General features: G+C 35.9%; 1 protein-coding gene across 1 annotated transcript; it reads right to left on the bottom strand.

Annotated features, from left to right (window-relative positions):
• Positions 1–457: 457 nt before the first annotated feature.
• LOC143535110 (serine/threonine protein phosphatase 2A 57 kDa regulatory subunit B' kappa isoform-like) lies at positions 458–4,323 on the bottom strand. The gene is made up of 3 exons (XM_077029450.1): positions 4,225–4,323; positions 2,014–3,224; positions 458–885 (listed from the first exon to the last, which is right to left on the bottom strand). The coding sequence occupies exons 1-3, from the start codon at positions 4,250–4,252 to the stop codon at positions 529–531; spliced, it is 1,596 nt and encodes a 531-aa protein (XP_076885565.1). The 5' UTR covers positions 4,253–4,323; the 3' UTR covers positions 458–528.
• Between the last annotated feature and the right edge of the window lie 15,759 nt (positions 4,324–20,082).

Below are 20,082 nucleotides of genomic sequence, written 5' to 3'. Positions count from 1 at the left end.
TAAAATGAATTAATAATTGACTTATTACACATGTGGATATGTGTTACCACTAATTTTGTAGTTTGTGAATACTTAAGAGTAGAAATGAAATGATGGATTGATTGATGCATAAGCAGTACCCATGAATGCTGCCATGTTAAATATTTTTTTCTCTTATAGGCTGATCGTAAATTATCTTTAAACACCTAAAGATCCAAAGATCTTGGGCTCGAATTACAGAATGTATAAGAAATTTGCTTTTTGAAAAAAATTAATAAATCCTAAATTTAATCTTAAAGTAAAAAGACCCTGCTCTTAAATGCCAAAACTAATTATTATACTTTTTATTAAAATATATTCCAATAAAATGATTGTTAGGATATAAATACACTAAATATGTAAAAAAAAAACAACTCCTTATTCTCATCAAGCAATAACATCATCAAACTTCATAAACTACAGTACTACCACCACCATCAATCTTCTCCCATACAAAAAAAAAAAAAAAATTGAAGAAAAAAACAAGAAGAAATCCAATGCAAAACCATACTAACAAGAGACAACACAAGCCGAGGTTTCTTCCAAAATCGGAACATTTCCAACGACTGGCTGAAAACTAGCAATACTTTCAAGGCGCTCCCATGTCAGCCGCCGCCTCTCGGCCACCACGGTTGAGTTAGACTTGTTTTCCTCTGACTGCCCTTGGCATAAAAGCACCAACTCTTGATCCACATCATTCAACATTTTCATCATGTTTTGGGCAAGGTTGAGTACCGTGTGGCTCCAATGATTTTGTGAGTTTTGTTCTATTGACAAGTAGACGATAGGTATAATGGTGTGGCGGTTACACATTATAAGATGGAGGATATGCTCATTGTTCCATAAGAAATGTGCTTGCTCAGCCACCTGCACATAAACTCAGATATTTTAAAACAGGAGTCTAGTATACAATCTTTCTGTAAGTGAAAACGGGTCATATACAATATAATTGGCTAAAAAAGAGGGTCAAAAACCACCCAAACGAAGTTTAACATTGTTCCGCCGTCACTCCTAGTTTATTTTTCTAACTATAGAAAATCACTCAAAGTTTTCATTGTGACATTTTGTATAAAGTTTATTTAACAAAAAAAAAAAAAAAACAAAACTTGACCGAATGAAACATGTATGAATCTTGGCTACTATTTAGTGAATAGTGTACTTTTAAGTAATTGCTCCATAGATCCTATATCTATCTATATGAAAAAGAAATCATGTAACGAAGTGGATTCTTATTTGTACAATTGGTACTTCGAACTTGGAACGAGCTCAATTCATTATTTCGGGATAAAAAAGAAATAGGCCTTAAAAATAGCGGGTGCAGGTTTCTTTTTTTGAACAAATAATATTTCTTTTTTTCTTCGAACTTTGTATTGTAAAAAACAGATCAAAAAAAAAAATAAATAAAATAAAATGATATGATTCAACCTCAGACCCATTTGAATGTAGCAGATAACAGCGGGGCTCGAGAATTGATGTGTATTCGAATCATAGGAGCTAGCAATCGTCGATATATATTCCGAATATATATATATATTTTTAATTAATAAAATCATGATATAATAAACATGTTTTAATATTTTCCAATAAAGTCACTCTTTATCTTTTTCTAAGTATAAAAGCCACTCAAAGTTTCACTATTGTTCCGTTGTGAAATTTCTTTACAAGTGTTTCAAAATTTAAAACAAAGAGACTTATATGGAAGATATATGAAGCGCGGTAACTATTTAGTGATTATGTTTACAAATTGACTAATATTGAACAATTATATAACTTGGTCATTACTTCCTACTTTAGTAAATTCAAAAAAATGATCACTAAATAGTAGCCAAGATCCATATACGTTCCATTTAGGTCACTTAGCTTAAAAAATAAACATTTATAAAGAAATTCACAACAATGACGTTACTGGACCACGGAAGAAACTTGGTTGCTGTTACCCAAAGGCCAATAACCAAAAAAATAAAAAAAAAACTACAGAAAACAAAACAAATATACCTGAAAATGGGTGCTGCGAAGACAACAATTTAAACGCTGAAACAACGGAACCATAATTTTCTCAAACTCATCAGTATGAATCTTCTCAAGCAACTCTTCCAACTCACTCAAAAACATTAACTGCTTCTGACTACTCGTAACGGGCCAATATTTCAACAACCCCTTTATAACCGCACTTGAGAGCTTCGGTTCCTTCTCTATAAACTGAACCACACAATAAGTTAGTTGGTGATGATAAACCCGGACACACTTCGGTTTGTGCAGAGGAACAAGAGCCCTTAACAGAAACATCTTATGTTCATTCTTTAATGGCAACGAGAACCCACTAATCACACTCCCAAAAATCTCCAATAACTCGGCAATCCCGTTATGTTTTTCGGTTTCAAAAACAAACCGGTGTATAATATTACTCACAACCATCCGAATAAAGGGCCTATGCACCATGAATTTACCATAAACGCGATGCAAAACCGATTTCAAACACTCTCGTTCTCGAGGGTCTTCAGTATCAAAAAGATCGAGTAACCGAAGTATGAACGAGTGGTCGATATACTGTTTGGCAATTTTTGGGTCAACAGAGGTTTGACTTAGAAATCTGAGTAATATTTCATATACAAGTTGTAGATGTGACCATGCAGGATCAAAAGATGGCTCATCGTCTTCTTTTTCACCCCGAGGCGAATAAAATAACCGTGTTGGCGGGAAATCTCTAAAAAGATTGTTACCACACATTTTACAAACTGCAAACATCGCGGGTTCGCTAAGTTTTGGTGATTCAGACGATAAAAAGTCGATAATTTCTAATAAAGTTTGTCGCTTTACGTCTTTTTCAGTAGAATCTTGATCTTGATCTTGATTTTGATTTTGGAAATCATATAACTTTGAACAAAGATCTAGTTTGCTGATTAGAAGTCTTAGTTTATCTGAACTCTGGACATCTTTGAAAGGTGTATGGGGATCGATCATTTGGCCTCCTGACATTATGGTTGTTGGGAAAATTGAGGATGACATTTGTTTGACCGTGTTTAATCGGCTTGAAATGGCATTGTAAGTGTTGATGAAGCTGTTGTTTCCTGCATCAGTTGTGATGTTACTTGAAGAATTGGCTCCATCGGTATCGTTTGTGTTGGATTTTGGTGATTTTCTTGGGATTTTTGCAAGAAATTGCTTGATCATAGTCGAAATGGTTGAATTTGAAGCAGATAATAAGCCTAAAACAAGCCCAAAAAGTAAATGTGACTGGTAAAAAGATCAAGAAAGCATATCCTTTATTATAAAGAAAGAAGCAGAAAAGTAAATATATAGGGTGAAAACAAACCTATATATTATGTTAGAAAAACATTTTGGACATATTTAAATTTTCTTTTATTAAAGGTGTTTTCAATGCAGAACCAAATTTTAGCAGAGAACCGCAAGTAGAGGTGTTCAAAGAAACCATAAGCCGAACTGTATCTGTCACGGAAAAAACCAAATTGGATTTTGAATTCACCGTATCTTAATTATGACTTCGGTTATCGTTTCAGTTTTCGGTTAACCGAACCAAATTCAATCAAATAAACAGAATAATAAGTGGCTTAATCGGATAACCGAACCGAATAAACCAAAAGTTGGTTGAATTAGGTTCGGTTAGACGCATTTCTAAATTGTAATCAGTTCAGTTTCCGGTTAGGGCCAAAAGAAATTCAAAACCAAATAAACCAATGAACACCCCTAACCACAAGTTATTGACTATGTTGTCGCATAGCTGTCTGGTGTATCACAGTTAAAGTAACATTTACAGTTGTTTATGCGGTTCTCCCTTTTATTAAACCATTAAGGGACGAAAACCAGCATATTGTTGTCGGAACATAAATGGAAAACGAATATAAAACCTTGCAAGATTCAGTTTGTTTTGGACGAAAGTTGTCAAGCAAGATAAGTTTTTATCAGCATATGCATTTCTGCAATTCTGTAAACCATATTTGTATTTTGCTATTTTTGCAACTACCAGCTATAATTCACAAGCATCCATTTTCATAGGATCTAAGGACTAGAGATCAAGATCTGTAAACTCATGACACAGAATTCAAAAGTAAAAAAAATTAAACCCAAATCATAAACAGACCTACAAACCCCAGATTGTGAATAAAATTAAAAGCAAGAAGAGTGAAGAAGCAAAAGATCTATACACGTTGTTAATAATTGAGAGAGAGAGAGAGAGGGAGAAAGTACCTGAAGTTTCAGGGGGGAAAATGGACATGGGTTTGTGATAGAAAGAGGAGGAGACATAACATGAGAGAGAGTTATGTTAATGAAATTGAAGGCATAATAATAATAATAATAATAATAATAATAATAATGGAGGATTGTGTCGTCTCTTCTGTTTGTGTAATAAGCATCCGAGAAATAGGCTTGTGATCTGATCTACCTTGGAAAATATTACTGTTTTGATTTTGATCTTGGTTTTGCTTCAAACTACCAATTTTTAGCAAAAAATTCTAGGGTTAAACATGAGAAATGGGAAAATTTTTTTGAGATTTTATGCTAAACCACTAACATTATTATTATTATTATTATTATTTCATTAAGGTATATTTGAGTCCCGGGTTATGAAATCATGGATTAAGACTATTGGACTATATTATCATTAAGTATTATTAGTGTGAGCCCACAGGTCCACTTTAGGTTTCTAAGGTTTATATATCATCTCTATATATTGTAACACTATTTAATTAAATAATAAATCCAGTATTTACCATTATCTAACATGGTATCACAACCAGGTGAAGCTCTATACCGTTTCCGCCGTGCCATACTCAAATAACCAAACCCTAGCCGTCACTTGAGAAAAACCCTAGACAGGGCGGCGTGCTGCCACTGCCGCCGCCGCCTTATCCGGCCGCCATTCAATTTTGTTTTCTATCTCGTTTTCATTTTTAGTTAGTATTCTTTAAATAAAGCTTCATTTCTATTCAAGTTTCCTTACCCAATGGAATCCTTTTTTAATTTCTTCCGCTTTCATTCATCGCTGCCGTAAATTGAAGAATATTTTCACTGCCTACTATTGCTAAAGTTTAGGTTGACTTTGATATATATCAAAGTTACTTTGATTTTGTCTTAATTAGATGTTTGGGGCATTGAGGTAAAATGGATTTGTTTGGCTTGGAATTGCAATACTTATCTTCAGCTCAAAGTGAAATAATTACTACCGCTCTAATAGTTAGCAACACATGCTTCTGGTCCACCGCTACAGTTTCAGGCAGTGCATGACGATGCGTGAACAGATCTTCTGTACTCGCTGCATGACTATAGTCCATCGCGCCGCCCGCTCTCTTTTGTTTTTTTGTTTTGTTTTTTTATGTATTGCTGCTGACTTCGGTTAGCCGCTCATTGGACTACGGTCCCTACTACTGCCGTCGACTTTGGTCCGCTGACCATTGAACCTCGGTTCCTTGCCATTGCCCCTGACTTCGGTTTGTCGCACATTAGACTATTTAATGAAATAATCAATCCAGTATTTACCATTGTCTAACAAAGACTTGCGTGTGAAATATAAGATTTTGATTCAAATTTTTTCATATAAGGATTTTGATTCAATTTTATTGCATTTAGCCGAAATTACAAGCAAATTTTGATGATGAAAATTATTGTTCTTAACTCACGTGTTGTATGTGCGTCACAATTGGTTACTCGTTTGATTTTTGTGGTTCTCCTACTTGAAGGGATTCAAAGAGCATTTTTATCAGTGAGTTGATTTGTGGTTTTTTATCTAGCGTTGAAAGGTGATGATAGGAACTAAGGGCCTATTTGGCTCATGCAAGACTAGTAGGCACTGACGATATACAGTGATTTGACAACAATGTGTAGGCCACTAATAGTAATGCTTTGAGAGAAACGAAGGGGGTTGAGAGATAAAGAGGATGATGTAGCACAAAGGAGACATCTTTGTTCATCAAATTAACCATATATTTATAGAAAATTCTATACAAATTCTTTGTATTGGTACTTAAGTCATTTGCAAATTTGAAGGCCTGGACATCCGCCAACAAGAAATGAAAAAAAAGATGGTGTTACGTGACAAAATTTTGATTCTGCCTTGATGTGCACTATTTTACAGTAGACTTGCACCACCATGCCAGCCAAAGGTGCATGACAGTGCCAAGCCAAAGATGCCAGAGTGCCAAGCCAAGATGCCAGTGCACGCAAGTGCACCACCACGCCAGTCAAAGGGTGCATGATCGTGCCAGGCCAAAAGTGTCAGTGCACGTACATGCACTTGCAGCGCAGATATAAAAGAAGGTGAACGACTGTGCCAACTTTCTAATTTGGACTTTATCCGAAAATGACAACAGCAGTTCTGGTCGGGTAAAAGCAAAACATTTACTTACTAAATTGGTGCACGACCGTGCAATTTAATGTGCATGGTAGCGCACTTTGCCCAAACAGCTTTATAAATACCCATTTGCCTTCATTTTGAAGGGTGAAGCTTTGTAGACTCTCAACCAAGCGCAAAAAGTTTAAGAGATTTCAAGAGAATTTTAATGGCTTCCAACAACACAAGATCCCTCATTCCATTCTTCAATCTTTACTTAATTTTGGTTTGTATTTCCTTGTTCAAGAACATGTTTTGTAAGCTTATTATGAGTTTGATTTTAGTTGTATCAGGTCTTATGGCTAAATACTCTTGCTATCTAGACAATGTTCAAGCTCTTGCTAATGCGATTTATTATCTAAGCATGATTTTGATAAATTGGTGTTCTTTTAAGATTATGGCAAATTTATGAATTGATATTAATGGTTCTTGTGTTTGTTAGTTTGAATTACTTGTGTTAGTTTTACAAATGCTTAACCATTCATGTTGGAAAACTATGTGTTAGGTGCTTGTTTTTAAACTTTGAATGTTTATACTTTATTTGTTTACATCTCTATGTTAGGAATGACTAGTAAAAACTAATTTTATTGTGAAATTGTTAACAAGTACGGAAACTTTCACTTGATGTTGGAAAATTGAAGAGTGTTATTATGATTGTTTGCATAGTGATGACTAGCTAGTTTAAAAAAATCATATGTTGATGTTGATTTTATGACTTTGGCTAGTTTAACATGATTTTATGTAGTTGGAATGTAATTCTAATGCTAACTTTCTTTTGATTATGAGATTTGGTTGTTTTGACAAACAATTTGGTTGATCTTTATCTCTTGATTGAAAACCCATCATGTTGAATATATGTTAGTATTAGGTTGCTTGATTGAAATCTAGTATTTATCTTTTGATTCGTGATGTTTTGCCATGTCATTACTATTTTATCATATTAGTAGAGCGGATTCATGTGTCACATCCCAACCTAAGGCGAAAATGTCAAGGCGCGAACCGATTGTTCACAGCTTATAAGGTACTATCATACATTATAAAATATGACAACATTTATTTAATTTATTTATTTCAAATTTCAAATAAAGTGCACAAGTTTCAAATATAACAATAATAATCTCAAACTAAATAATAGAACAAATATTCTTTATTTTATTTCATAAGGTCTTTCTATGCGTTCTTCACCTTTGCTTCAAATCAACTGTTGACCTGCATATGCGTAGAAAATAAAGAGATTTGTAAACAACATATGTTGAGTGAGATGATCACCAGTTTTCGAGTAAAATAATATCTATATATATATAGATATATAAATAATGATAAATGCACAAACAAAATACTGTGAGTGATAAATCAATCAAAGCATAAGCAAATAATGTGTCAATTGGCGGTTGCCTAATGAATAGGTCATTGGCTACTATGACTAACATACAAAAGTGATTGTCGGTTGACTATGTCTCACGAACACGGGCTATGTCTACTAAGACGGCGTATGATCATACTGACATACTAGACTTCTGATAGACCTCTCCGAATATGATAGAATATAAGCACATAAGCAAGTAACAATTAGCATTTGTTTGAAATACACACAATATATATTGTTTGCGAGTTTGTGTATATATATGATATAAAATATGAATTAAATATGCATATGTACCTAAAACATTTGAAAACAGTAAAATAAAAGGGGAATGATATCTCACCTTGATGATTAAGCGAGTGCGCGAGAAATAAGAATGAAAACACGTTTAAACGAACGAACCATCCTTTAACGTGCTGACTAAGATAAACCGAATAGACCTTAAACTTAGAGATAATAAACTATCAATAAAATCGAGAACATAGCCGCTTGAATCGATCCAAACGGATGTCTAGAATTTCGGTTATGAGATAATTAACGTTTAAGCGAGCTGGTACTGACCGGAATCCGAAAAGCGAGTCGGAAGTTGGGTTTTGGTCAATAGTCTTAAAATGTCGAGGTAATAACAAAAGTCTTCTGGACCGAAAGTTGGTTCCGACCAGAAGCATGAGAAATTGATTGGTCAAACATGTTGACTATTTTACCCTTAAACGGGTTTGAGTTAAATTGACCCGTCAGTATCCCTGAATCTCAGAAATTGAATTAGGATTATTGACAAGTGAATGATAATGAACAACTTTATAGAAGACAACTTACCCGGATAATGCTTAAATTGATGAGAAACAGAAGTCAAAGGTTGAGAATGCTTGAAAGTCAAACACGAACACTTGTATCTTGAGTAATATGGCAAAAACGAAAGAGAAACCAAGGGTTATATGAGAGTGACGGATTTGGAAGGCTTTAGGGAAGAATGTGGCAGGTGAAATATGCCTTGTTTATATAGGGTAAGCAAAATTGAACCAATTTTAGTTAATTTACTTGTTTAAGAAATTGAATAATGTTTTAATGATCAAATCATCTATAGAATTACCCAAATTTTGTTCTTGAGGAAGGGTTAATGTATGGAGACAAGTACTTAGTTTAAGTTAGTTTTCTTGGGGCTTAAATCATGCATTTCGGTCCAAAAATAAGCGATTTAGCACCAAAAATTAACTAGGAAACAAAATAATCAAAGGCATCTGAACAGATGTGCCACAGTGCCGTGCGACGGCCTCTCCCCCTTGGTCGTGTGGTGCAGCAATCCTCTGGGGGGGGAGGGGTTTTGTCATTTGGCAGTTTTGGTCCTTGAACTTTCTTAAAGGGTTAATTTTTTGATTATTTAAGAGTTTATGCAAAAAAAAAAAAGGTTGAAACATAAAGGATACAAAAATGAAAATACATTCTTAGATACTTATAAATGTTTGATAAAAACCCGAATAACGTTCCCGAATCGGGTTAAATGTAAATGAATACAAATACGAAAATCCGAGATGTTACAGTCTCCCATACTTTAGGGAATTTTGTCCCGAAATTAAGGAAAACTAGAACATAACCGTGTTAAAAATAAATAAACTTTAAGTAAAACATTTTTGAATTAAAATTAAAATTTACCATAACATAGAACTTCTAATAGCCGTAGCAACACTCCAAACGAAAATCCGATAAGGGCAATTATATATAGGATGTACCAGCGGCGTATCCACCATGTCCTTATCTTCTTATCATTCGTAACGTTACTTGAACCACTTTCGGTTCTAGATCATGACACACAATTGTACGTATTATGATTTCCATACGAGGACTTGGATAATTATGTTCGTGACCATAATTACCTTTATCGTTGGATGGTCCGCATAATCCGTCCCATCATGTGATTTATTAAACATTGAAAACCATAACTTTGAAGGAAAGCAAAACTTTTGATAAGTTTAAATAATAAACCAGAAGACCATAAATGTACCAAACATTTTTAAAGATCAACGTTCGAGTTGATTAATAAAATAGTAAAATTTCTAAAACATCTTTTGTTGCAAAAATAAAAATCTCGTAGATTGAAAGAGAATGGATTTCTTGAAGCAGATATTGAAATGGATTTGTGATGAACAAAACTTAAGATAAGGGTACGATATTATAAAAAAATTAACCCTGATAAAGAAGACAAACTTTATTCACAAGATAGAACGCGCCAAAGATAAATAATCCAAATTGAAATTATCCAAGACCACAATTAAGTAAAGATTCGATGCAATACATAACTTGAAAAGATAAAATAACTTAAGATCGAGATAACGAAAGCAACAAAAGTCTTCAAAGTCTTCGAGAAACTTTAGTTATGGTTGACTTGATTCGTTTGACTTGGAGCACTTGAGGTAGTTGGATCCATAAGAACCTGAGCAATTGAGGTAGATTAATTTGGAATAGCTTGAATAGTAGGGATGGCAATGAAACCCGAATCCGATGGGAAAACCCGAAACCCGACATAATTGGGATGGGTAATACCCGACCCATTAGGGTTTGGGATTAGTTTTGAAATTTTTCACGGGTTTGGGATTTGCAACATACCCGATTACCCGATAACATTGACCCATTTACCCGATTATATACCCGATATACCCGACATAACTTTTTGTATATTTATATATAGTATTGTTGGGTTGGATTTATGATAAGGAAGATTGGAATCTTCTCAACCTCCTCAGAAAAACGGCTAAGTATGGACTTTGAGCAAGCCTAGATGATCGAGCATGGTTTTACTACTTCGAGCAAGGTCTTCAGAACCTTAAATGGTTAATTCTTCTAAGTGTTAAGGCTTCGAGCAAGCTACACTTCAACGAGCAAGAGTATTCTTCTATCGAGCATGGATTGCCAATCGAGCAAACAGCTTGATCATACAAGTTTTAACCAAGTGTTACGAGCACAGGATGATCGAGCACATGGGGGCAAGAATGGATGCAACAAGATGATGTCAAGTGATCAAAGCAAGGACTTCGAGCATAGTTCAGTTCCCGAGCAAGATTTACATCCGAGCATGATTAAGATTGCTGAATAAGAAAGCTGAAGACACAAGAAGAATGAGCTTGCTCGATGGATTGGTTCGAGCAAAGCATGGACTAGTCAAGAAGAATGAAGTCTACTGGAAGGGAATATCTTCACTGAAAATATTCTAAGTAAATTATGCTCGAGGACAGTCAACGAGCATACCTAGCGTAGTGAGTTTGCTCGAGCAAGATTGTTATCTTGCTCGAGGACTCAACACTTGTATTATTTTATATTTCATTATGTAATGATTAGGAACTTCTAGAAGGAATGTCAGGGTCTATAAATAGGGGTCCTAGGATACCTTTTAGGACACGGTTTTAACACGGCGCTCTGTACGGAAAACATTTTAAAGGAATATTCTATTTGTTTCCTTGTATAGCCACCGCTACCTGCACCGTCACACGAAACCCTAGACATTCCATTACACTGTTCCATTAATGATTTATTAAATACAGTGAATCTTTGTCTTGAATTCGTTCTTACTGATTATTCATTTACGTTTCGTGTTTGTTGTTTATTCTTTCACTCATTCGTTTCCACTTGTTGGATATCCTGATTCCGCCGGGATATTCAACAGGCCTTTGGGTAAACAGAGTCGGTGTGTTCTTGTCAACCTTTCGAGGTTTCACCCGATTCACGGTCCTGAAAAGTGGTATCAGAGCCTGAGTAAGCTCGCTGAAGGCCACAGGACATAAGGTTGTGAAAAAGCTTGAAGCTTTACTCTGCTTTCACTACTGTAAACTCCAGATCTACTAAAATGGAAGACCAAGAAGTATCCACAAACAAGATTCCAAGGTTGCTTGGACAAGAAAACTTCATAAAATGGAAGGTGCTCTTTGAAGCAGCTGTGAACTACAATGACCCAGAGCTCTGGACTTCCATCACTGAAGGAAACTACGTTCCTTCAACAGCTCCAAACAACAACGCAACCGGTGAACTGAAGATGAAGAAGAGAGATGATAAAGCTTTGTCTATGCTGAAATTAGGGCTTTCTTGGGAAATCCTGACAACTGTAAATCATCATAAGACCGCAAAAGGTATGTATAATGCAGTTATTGAAATGTTTGAAGGGAATACTGAATTGAGAGACATCAAGAAAGACAGATTGAAACAGCAGCTTGACAGATTCAAGTTTAAGGAAGGAGAAAGACTAAAGTCAGTTCTGCAAAGGTTCATGATGATTGTGAATGAAATTAGAACAACAGACCTTCAGATATCTGATTTTGATCTGAACAAGAAAATTTTGTCATCTCTGTCTGGTGAGTGGTACACTGCCAGCAAGTTCAACAAAGAAAAGGCCAGTTTTCCAAACTTTAAATTGGTTGATGTGATTGCCTTTCTCAAGGCTGCAGAACATGAGATGATTGAGAACCATATGATTCGAGAGGACAAGCCAAGTTTTCAAATGAACAATGCGCTTGTAGCACCAATGGGAAACCTCTCAGTCAAGAATCAACAGCCTATTGTTGAGGAACCATCAGAAACAAGCTCATCTTGTAGCAGCCAATCAAGATTCAATGTTCAGCTGATTGAAGATGACACACCATCTCCAGCAAATGGTCAGACTACAATCATGCAGCACAACCCAACTTAAGGAACAGACTACCAGGCCTTGTTCTCCATGTTCACTGAGTCATACCATGCCTTTGTGGCCAAGAATATGATAAATACAAGCATTGTACAAGAAGATCTAGAACATATAGATGCTGATGATTTAGAAGATATGGACATTAAATGGCAAGCAGCTATGCCCAGCAGTGAGAAGCAAGAGATTGTATAACAGGACAGGTAGAACAAGCTTCAATGGTCCAACTGAAAGAATTGGATTTGACAAATCGAAGGCCATCTGTTATAACTGTCAACAACCTGGACACTTTGCCAGAGAATGTAACATGCCAAGGCAAGCTGGAAATCAATTGAATCAAAATTAATTCTACCAGAACCAGAATCAAAATTTCCAGCAGCAAAGGAATCAGATTACCAACCAGAACCCCTACCAAAATCCAAACAGACCCCAACAACAAACATTTCAGCCTCAAAGAAACAACCAAATGCAGGCTTACACTAACCAGAACATAACAAATCAGAATAATGTGAACCAGCAGAGAGACCAAGGAAATGTTGCTGTTACCAGGGTGCCACAGGATGGAGAATTTGATTGGAGCAATCATGCTGCTGAAATGGAGAGGGAAAATGTTGCATTTATGGTAAAAGTGCATGACCAGGCTGAATCTTCAAATACTCAGGTACAATCTGATGTCTCAATTTCTGATCTTCTTATTACTATTTATTAACTTAATAAGGAGATTGGAAATAGAAAACTGAGTGTGGGAGGAAGGAAGCCTTCTTGAATGTTTATGAAACAAGTGAAGCAACATATGAAAGTCAAATCAAAGGACTTGAAAATGACTGTATGATGGCATACCAGACCCAATCAAGAATGACAATTGAAATTGAAGGGCTGAAGAAGATGTATGCAGAAGAGAAAATGAAGAACGCTGAATTGCTAATTCAAATGGATTTCTTGAAGAACCTTGTTTCTACTGGCAATATCGTGGGTTATGTTGATAAAATGACTGATGAAGAGAAGTATAAAAAGGTGCCACCACCTTTTTGTGACAGCTACCCATTGAAAGTAGACAAGGAGAGTAGAAGTGAATACCTTAAGCAATTCAAAAATGTTTTTGATGACAAGAATGAGTTTGTGAAGCAGTATGCTGATGTGTATGTGGACAAGAATGGAGAATTTTCGGTGAAGAAGGGTGAGGAGCTAGAAAATGAGAAGAATAACAAATTGGTAAGTGAAAACAAGAAGTGGAGTGAGTACTCCAGTGAAGACAGTAATTGCAGTTGTGAAAGCTCTAAGTCATCCAAGGGCAAAAAGAAGAAATGATCAAGCAAAAAGAAGAGTGAAAAGATTCCTCTTCTTCCAAAGATGACTCCAAAGATGAAAAGGCATTATAACAAAATGAGAAGAGAACATGTGGTATTTGACATCTGTGCTAGACCACAAACTGAGATCAAGAAAATAACAGAAGAAACTGAGAAATCTACTTATGATCAGTCACATCCATCAATTTACCCAGTTTTCTCTAATCATGAGTTATTTGATATTGGGGATGTTGATTATGTGCCAATAAGAAGATATTCAAGAGAAGAAGAAGGAAGCTCATTAAGAACTCCCTTCAAGCTGAAGAAAATAGTGTTGTCAAAGAAAAGTATCCACAGACAATTGACATCAGTGAACCAATCAAGATGGATTTCTCCAACACTTTGTGTCCAAAGACCTCTTTAGGCTTTGACTTTCCCAAACCCAGTGACAAAATCAAAGACAAACAATTGCTTGAAGATATGGGAAGCTATGCCAAGGTCTGGTGCAAGAAGTGTGATGCATATGGTCATCACACTGATTCTTGCTGGATTCTTGAGGACACCTTTGAAATTCCTGATGTGGTTAGTGGATTTGATATGAAGAGTTACAAAGAGATGTATCAGAAATACTTGAGTGGAAATAGGAAACCATCTGGTTGTGTGGAACAAAAGGAGATTCTTGAAAGAAAACTCAAGACCATTATGAAAATCAAAGTAAATGAGAAAGAGTCACATAAAGCTGAGAATAACAAAAGGTTAACTGATAAGGGAAAAGCAAAGATCAGACCTGGAGTTCTTAATGGTGATGAAAAGTTTCTGTTAAAATAGGGGTTTGAACCAAAAGGGTTCCAATGAAAGACAAAGAAGGAGGTGATTGAAAAGAAAACCTATGTGATTGAGCAGACAAAAGAAATAATTAAATCACAAGTAGTGAAGAATGGGTCAGATTCTGACACAGAAGAAGATTGTGAAATTGTGTATGAAGACCCACATCCTGTTCCACTTTCAACTCCTGATGAATCTTCCACTGACACTGAATTACAAACTGATGCAGTTTGTAAATCAGATTCAAACTAATTCTGTTTTATGTGTATGTGCAGGAACAGTCCTTGAACAAAAATCACTCATAGTATATGGACAGTGGATGTTCCAGGCACATGACCTGTGACAAGAGTGTGTTAATCAATTATGAAAAGAAATATGAAGGGCCAGTTGCCTTTGGGAGTGATGAAAATGGAGGTAAAATTGTTGGTAGAGGAACACTCACAAATGACAATGTATCCTTTGAGAATGTACTGCATGTTGAAGGACTGCAATACAATTTGCTTAGCATTTCTTAAGTCTGTGACAAAGGATACAAGGTGGCTTTCAATGATGAACACTGCCTGATATTGAAGCCTGAATTTGTGATTCCAACTGATATGATTATGATGATGGCTCCAAGAAATGGCAACCTCTATGAACTGAGAATGAACAATGCAACTTTAAGAGGTGGTTCATGCTTTGTGTCAAAAGCAACTGAAAATGAAACTCAGCTATGGCATAGGAAGATGTGTCATGTGAACTTAAAGAACATGAACAAACTTGTAAAAGGTGAACATGTTGTTGGTCTTCCCACAAGAGAGTTCAAATTGGAAGAAAAATGCACATCTTTCCTGAAAGGGAAACAACATAAATCCTCACATAAAAGCAAAATGATAAATACTATTGATAAGGTATTGGAACTGTTACACATGGATCTATTTGGTCCTATAAGTGTTCCAAGTATTGGGAAGAAAAGATACTGCCTGGTGATTACTGATGACTATTCAAGGTTTACTTGGGTATACTTTATGGGAAGCAAAGATGAAACTACAGAGTTGATCAGAACGTATGTGCTAAAATTGGAAAATCAGCTTGAGAGGAAGGTGAAGGTCATTAGAAGTGACAATGGGACAGAGTTCAAGAATGGAACTATGGATGAATTCTGCACTTCTAAGGGTATCTTTCAACAATATAGTGCTCCCAGAACTCTTGAACAAAATGGTGTTGCAGAAAGAAGAAACAGAACATTAATTGAAGCTGCAAGGACCATGATTGCTGATGCATACCTGCCAATCACTTTCTAGGCAGAAGCAATCAACATTGCATGTTATGTGCAGAACAGGGTTCTATTGAACAAGGCTCAAAATAAGACTCCATATGAGGTTATCTTTAAAAGAAATCCTTATGTGAAGTTCTTAAAGCCTTTTGGATGCAGATGCTCACTCCTGAATACAAATGACTATTTGAACAAGTTCCAGTCCAAATCACTGGAATGTTTCTTTGTGGGCTATTCATCTCATTCAAAAGCTTATAGAGTCTATGTGAAAGAGCACATGGTGGTTATTGAGTCTTCTGATATAATTTTCAATGAAAACCATTTCAATAATGTTGAAGGACCCAAGTGGCTATTTGACTTGGACAAGATGATCAAGTCCTTCAAAATCTACAGTGAAGATATGGATGACAACATGTACAGAGCCAGCTTTGAAGATAAAGAAAAACAAAGACAATTTGATCTGGACAAGCTATGGTCATCTGTTGCTCCTGATTCTAATGGATTTAACTTTGAAAGGAACAACCGTCAAGCTTCTGAAGTTGATACAAATGGACAAGATGATGCAGTGGAAGTCTCTAATGAAGGACCAAGTGAAGTACAGAGTGAACCAATTCAAAGTCAGCAACCTGTTCAGACTGAAAGGATAAATCAAGTTGAAGATAGGTTCAGTCTTTGTTTGACTCTCTTCAATTTGGGTCAAATGAAGCATCTTCATCAGAAATAAATCAAGTTCAAGCAAATGAAGAATCCCAAGTGAGAATTGAAGATGAATCTGCTGAGTTAAAAATGACAAATCTAGAGACAGAAGTTTCTGCACAACAAGTTGTGCAGACCACCTCTGTTGAAAGAAACCATCCTGCAGAAAACATAATAGGAGACTTGCATGAGAGAGTGACAAGAAGTTCTTCTGAAAAGGCAAACATCTGCCTGTATGCCTGCTTCTTATTCCAAGTTGAACCAAAGAACATTAATCAAGCTTTGAAAGACAACAGCTGGGTAGAAGCTATGCAGGAGGAATTAGCCCAATTCTGAGACTTACATGTATGGGACTTGGTTGACAAGCCCAGAGGTAAGTATGCTATTGGCACAAAATGGGTCTTCAGAAACAAAAAGGATAAAAGAGGAATTGTTATTAAGAACAAAGCAAGACTGGTAGCTCTAGGATGCTTACAAGAGGAAGGAGTGGACTTTGAAGAAGTTTTTGCTCCAGTTGCAAGACTAGAAGCAATCAGAATCTTTCTGGCATATGCAGCATCCATGAATATAAAGGTTTATCAATTGGATGTAAACTCTGCATTTTTGAATGGAAAAATTGATGAAGAAGTCTATGTCACTCAACCTCCTGGATTTGAAGATCCAATGCATCCCAACAAGGTTTACAAGCTCAGCAAGGCACTGTATGGATTACATCAAGCACCAAGAGCTTGGTATGATGAGCTGTCAAATCATTTGTTGGAAAATGGCTTCTGCAGAGGGGCAATTGACAAGACTCTTTTCTACAAAAGAAGGAACAAAGATCTGCTGCTGCTGCAAGTGTACGTGGATGACATTATCTTTGGCTCTACAAATGAACAGATGTTCAAAGAGTTTGAGCAAGTAATGAAATCCAAGTACAAGATGAGCTCAATGGGAGAAATGAATTTCTTCCTTGGACTTCAAGTGCAACAGAAAGCTGATAGCCTCTTCATAAATCAATCCAAATATGTACAAAAGATTCTTAACAAATTCAAGTGCTAAGACTTCAAGACAGTGTCCACACCAATGGATACACATGAGAAAATGGTACCTGATGAAAAGGGGGAGCCAGTGGACCAGCATGAATACAGGGCCAAGATAGGATCATTGATGTATCTCACAGCATTTAGGCCAGATATTATGTTTGCTGTGTGTGTCTATGCAAGATTTCAAGCTAACCCCAAGGTTTCACATATGCTAGCAGTTAAGAGGATTTTCAGATTTTTAAAGGGAAAACCATATTTGGGGATTTGGTATCCAAAGAACCCTTCCTTTGACTTGATGGCCTACACAGACAGTGACTATGATGGTTGCAACATGAGTAGAAAATCAACCTCTGGAGGATGCCAGTTTCTAGGGAATAGGCTGGTGTCTTGGCAATGCAAGAAGCAAACTACAGTGTCAATCTCCACTGCTGAAGCTGAGTATACTGCTGCCTCTGCTTGCTGTGCACAAGTTTTGTGGATTCAAAATCAACTGCTGGACTATGGTCTGAATTTCTTACTTACTCCTATCTTAACTGATAATACTGCTGCTATGTTTATTGTTAAGAATCCAGTCCATCATTCTAAGACTAAGCACATTGAAATTAGACATCATTTCATTAGGGATTGTCAGTAAAAAGGGCTAAAAGAAATGAAAAAAGTAGACACATCTGATAATTTGGCTGATTTGTTCACCAAACCTTTAGATAAGACCAGGTTTCATTTTCTGTTAAAATGCCTAGGAATGATAAATGCTGATGAGGTTTAATTTAGGATGTGTGCTCAAGTGAGGTGCTTACTGATGATCTATGTTACTCACTTTGAATGTTTGCATGATAAAATTGCTATGCTTAAATGATTACTCAAATAGCATGAATCATGTTTGTGACTGTTCTTGTGTGGAATTTCTGTTAACTGTGTTAATTTCAGCTTTTAGTACTTTTATCTGTGCCTGCATGATGAATTTTTATGATTCTAAGTACTTTGAGCATGAATCTGTGCTTGATAATGTGATTGTTGCTCTTCGAGCACAAGCATAGGCTCCTGTAAGACTATTCTAAGTCATTTGAGCACATATGTCATTGCTCAATAGCTCGAGCATAGAATGCTGTCTTGAAAACTTTTGCAAGTGTTTCGAGCATGCTTTTGTGGTAGATGGGTGTTTAATGCTCTTCGAGCACAAACAATCCATACTTGAATTTTTTCTCAAGTAACTCGAGCACGAGTGTTGTTATCAGTGGTCGAGCATGTACATGTGTTCAGGATACCGTGCTTATTCCTTGCAAATTACTGCTTGAGCACAAAGTTAAAGTTTTTCGAGCACAATCATTGACTAAGGTTGCTCGGTAGACTTTCGGGCATGCTCGATGAAGTTCTGAGCATGCTCGACAGACTTAAGTGATGATTTGTTTGTTCTATGCTATCTAAATGTTTGTGTTTTGATCCTGTGAAAGTGTGTGCTTGTTACAAATGCTTAAATGACAACACCATCTTTAAAAATCACCGTTCTTAAATTGAACTCTCAAAAGGAAATGATTTTTAAAATGGTAAAAGTTTTTGACTAAGCAACACTGTTTTCGGTGATATTGAATAAGAGAAATGATAATATCATCCAAGTTCCCAGCGTCAAGGAAGCAAGAAATTGTTTTTTTTGGGAAATTGAATCCAACCTAAATTGGGAAATGATAGAAAACTGTTTAAGATAACTAACCCATGGATTATAAGTTCAAAAGGCTTTGAGTACAGTCATTGGCAAAGTATGGTAGCTTTCCATAGTCTGTAGTTGCAATATGTGATATACACTTAAATTTGCTGAGTATGATGTGGTGAAACATTGGAAAATAAGGTATGTTCTCCAGCATATCTCTCCAAATGATAGGCAGAAAGGTCATTATCAATCATACACGAGCCCGTTGGTGTTTCTGGTCTATAAAATATCTATTAAGTATTTGAGCAGAAATAAATTATTGATTTATGGAAAACCTCTCAAAAGAAAAGAGAAAGAAAGAGTTTGAAAAGTATAAAAAGATCAAAAGTATAATATATATATAAATAAGTTATCTGATTTCATGACTTAAGGGGCACTAAGGGAACTACAGGGTGGGGCATACAAGTAAGTCCTAAACACCCTGAATGTAAGGCATGTAAGTCCAACGTTCACCTTACAGTCTGTTATCAAAGACAAAATATAAATCAATAACTGCTCTAGTATACAAAAAATCAATTTTGACCAGGGCATCAGGGGGTCGGAGTCAATTCGGGGTGATTTGGAAAAAGCTAAATACGTTTTGAGAAGAGATTAGAAGCAATCTGAAGCTATAGTGATAACCATTCCTATTTTATGCTCTAATTGAATCCTAAATGTATCACAGAAAGCAATGACCATTATGCTAAGTATACCTGCTGTCAACCTGACTTGAGTCATAATAACACTGACCATGAAGTGGTGTGATCGTTGTTTTAAATAGTCTGATCCCATGTTGAGATCTTTCCAAATGACTTAAAATGAATTTTATTTTGAATTGGATTTTGATCTCTTAAGTCACCTTAAACAAATTGCTCAATTTAACTTACTATTCTGCAATGATAATTCTTTGGTGAAAGTTAA

Source organism: Bidens hawaiensis, unplaced genomic scaffold, assembly GCF_021521415.1.
Source record: "Bidens hawaiensis isolate Kalapana, Puna unplaced genomic scaffold, B.hawaiensis_p1.1 tig00000760_1, whole genome shotgun sequence".
Classification (NCBI taxonomy): domain Eukaryota; kingdom Viridiplantae; phylum Streptophyta; class Magnoliopsida; order Asterales; family Asteraceae; genus Bidens; species Bidens hawaiensis.
The sequence above is the reverse complement of the archived record's forward strand: the minus strand, read 5'-3'. Positions and strand labels throughout refer to the sequence as shown.

Excerpts from the sequence above, each read along its gene's own strand:
- LOC143535110 (XM_077029450.1), bottom strand. The coding sequence starts at position 4,252 with ATGTCCATTTTCCCCCCTGAAACTTCAG. Across the intron at positions 3,225-4,224 it reads TTTCCCCCCTGAAACTTCAG|GCTTATTATCTGCTTCAAAT; the intron begins GTACTTTCTCCC and ends GGCTTGTTTTAG. Across the intron at positions 886-2,013 it reads TTCGCAGCACCCATTTTCAG|GTGGCTGAGCAAGCACATTT; the intron begins GTATATTTGTTT and ends GTTTATGTGCAG.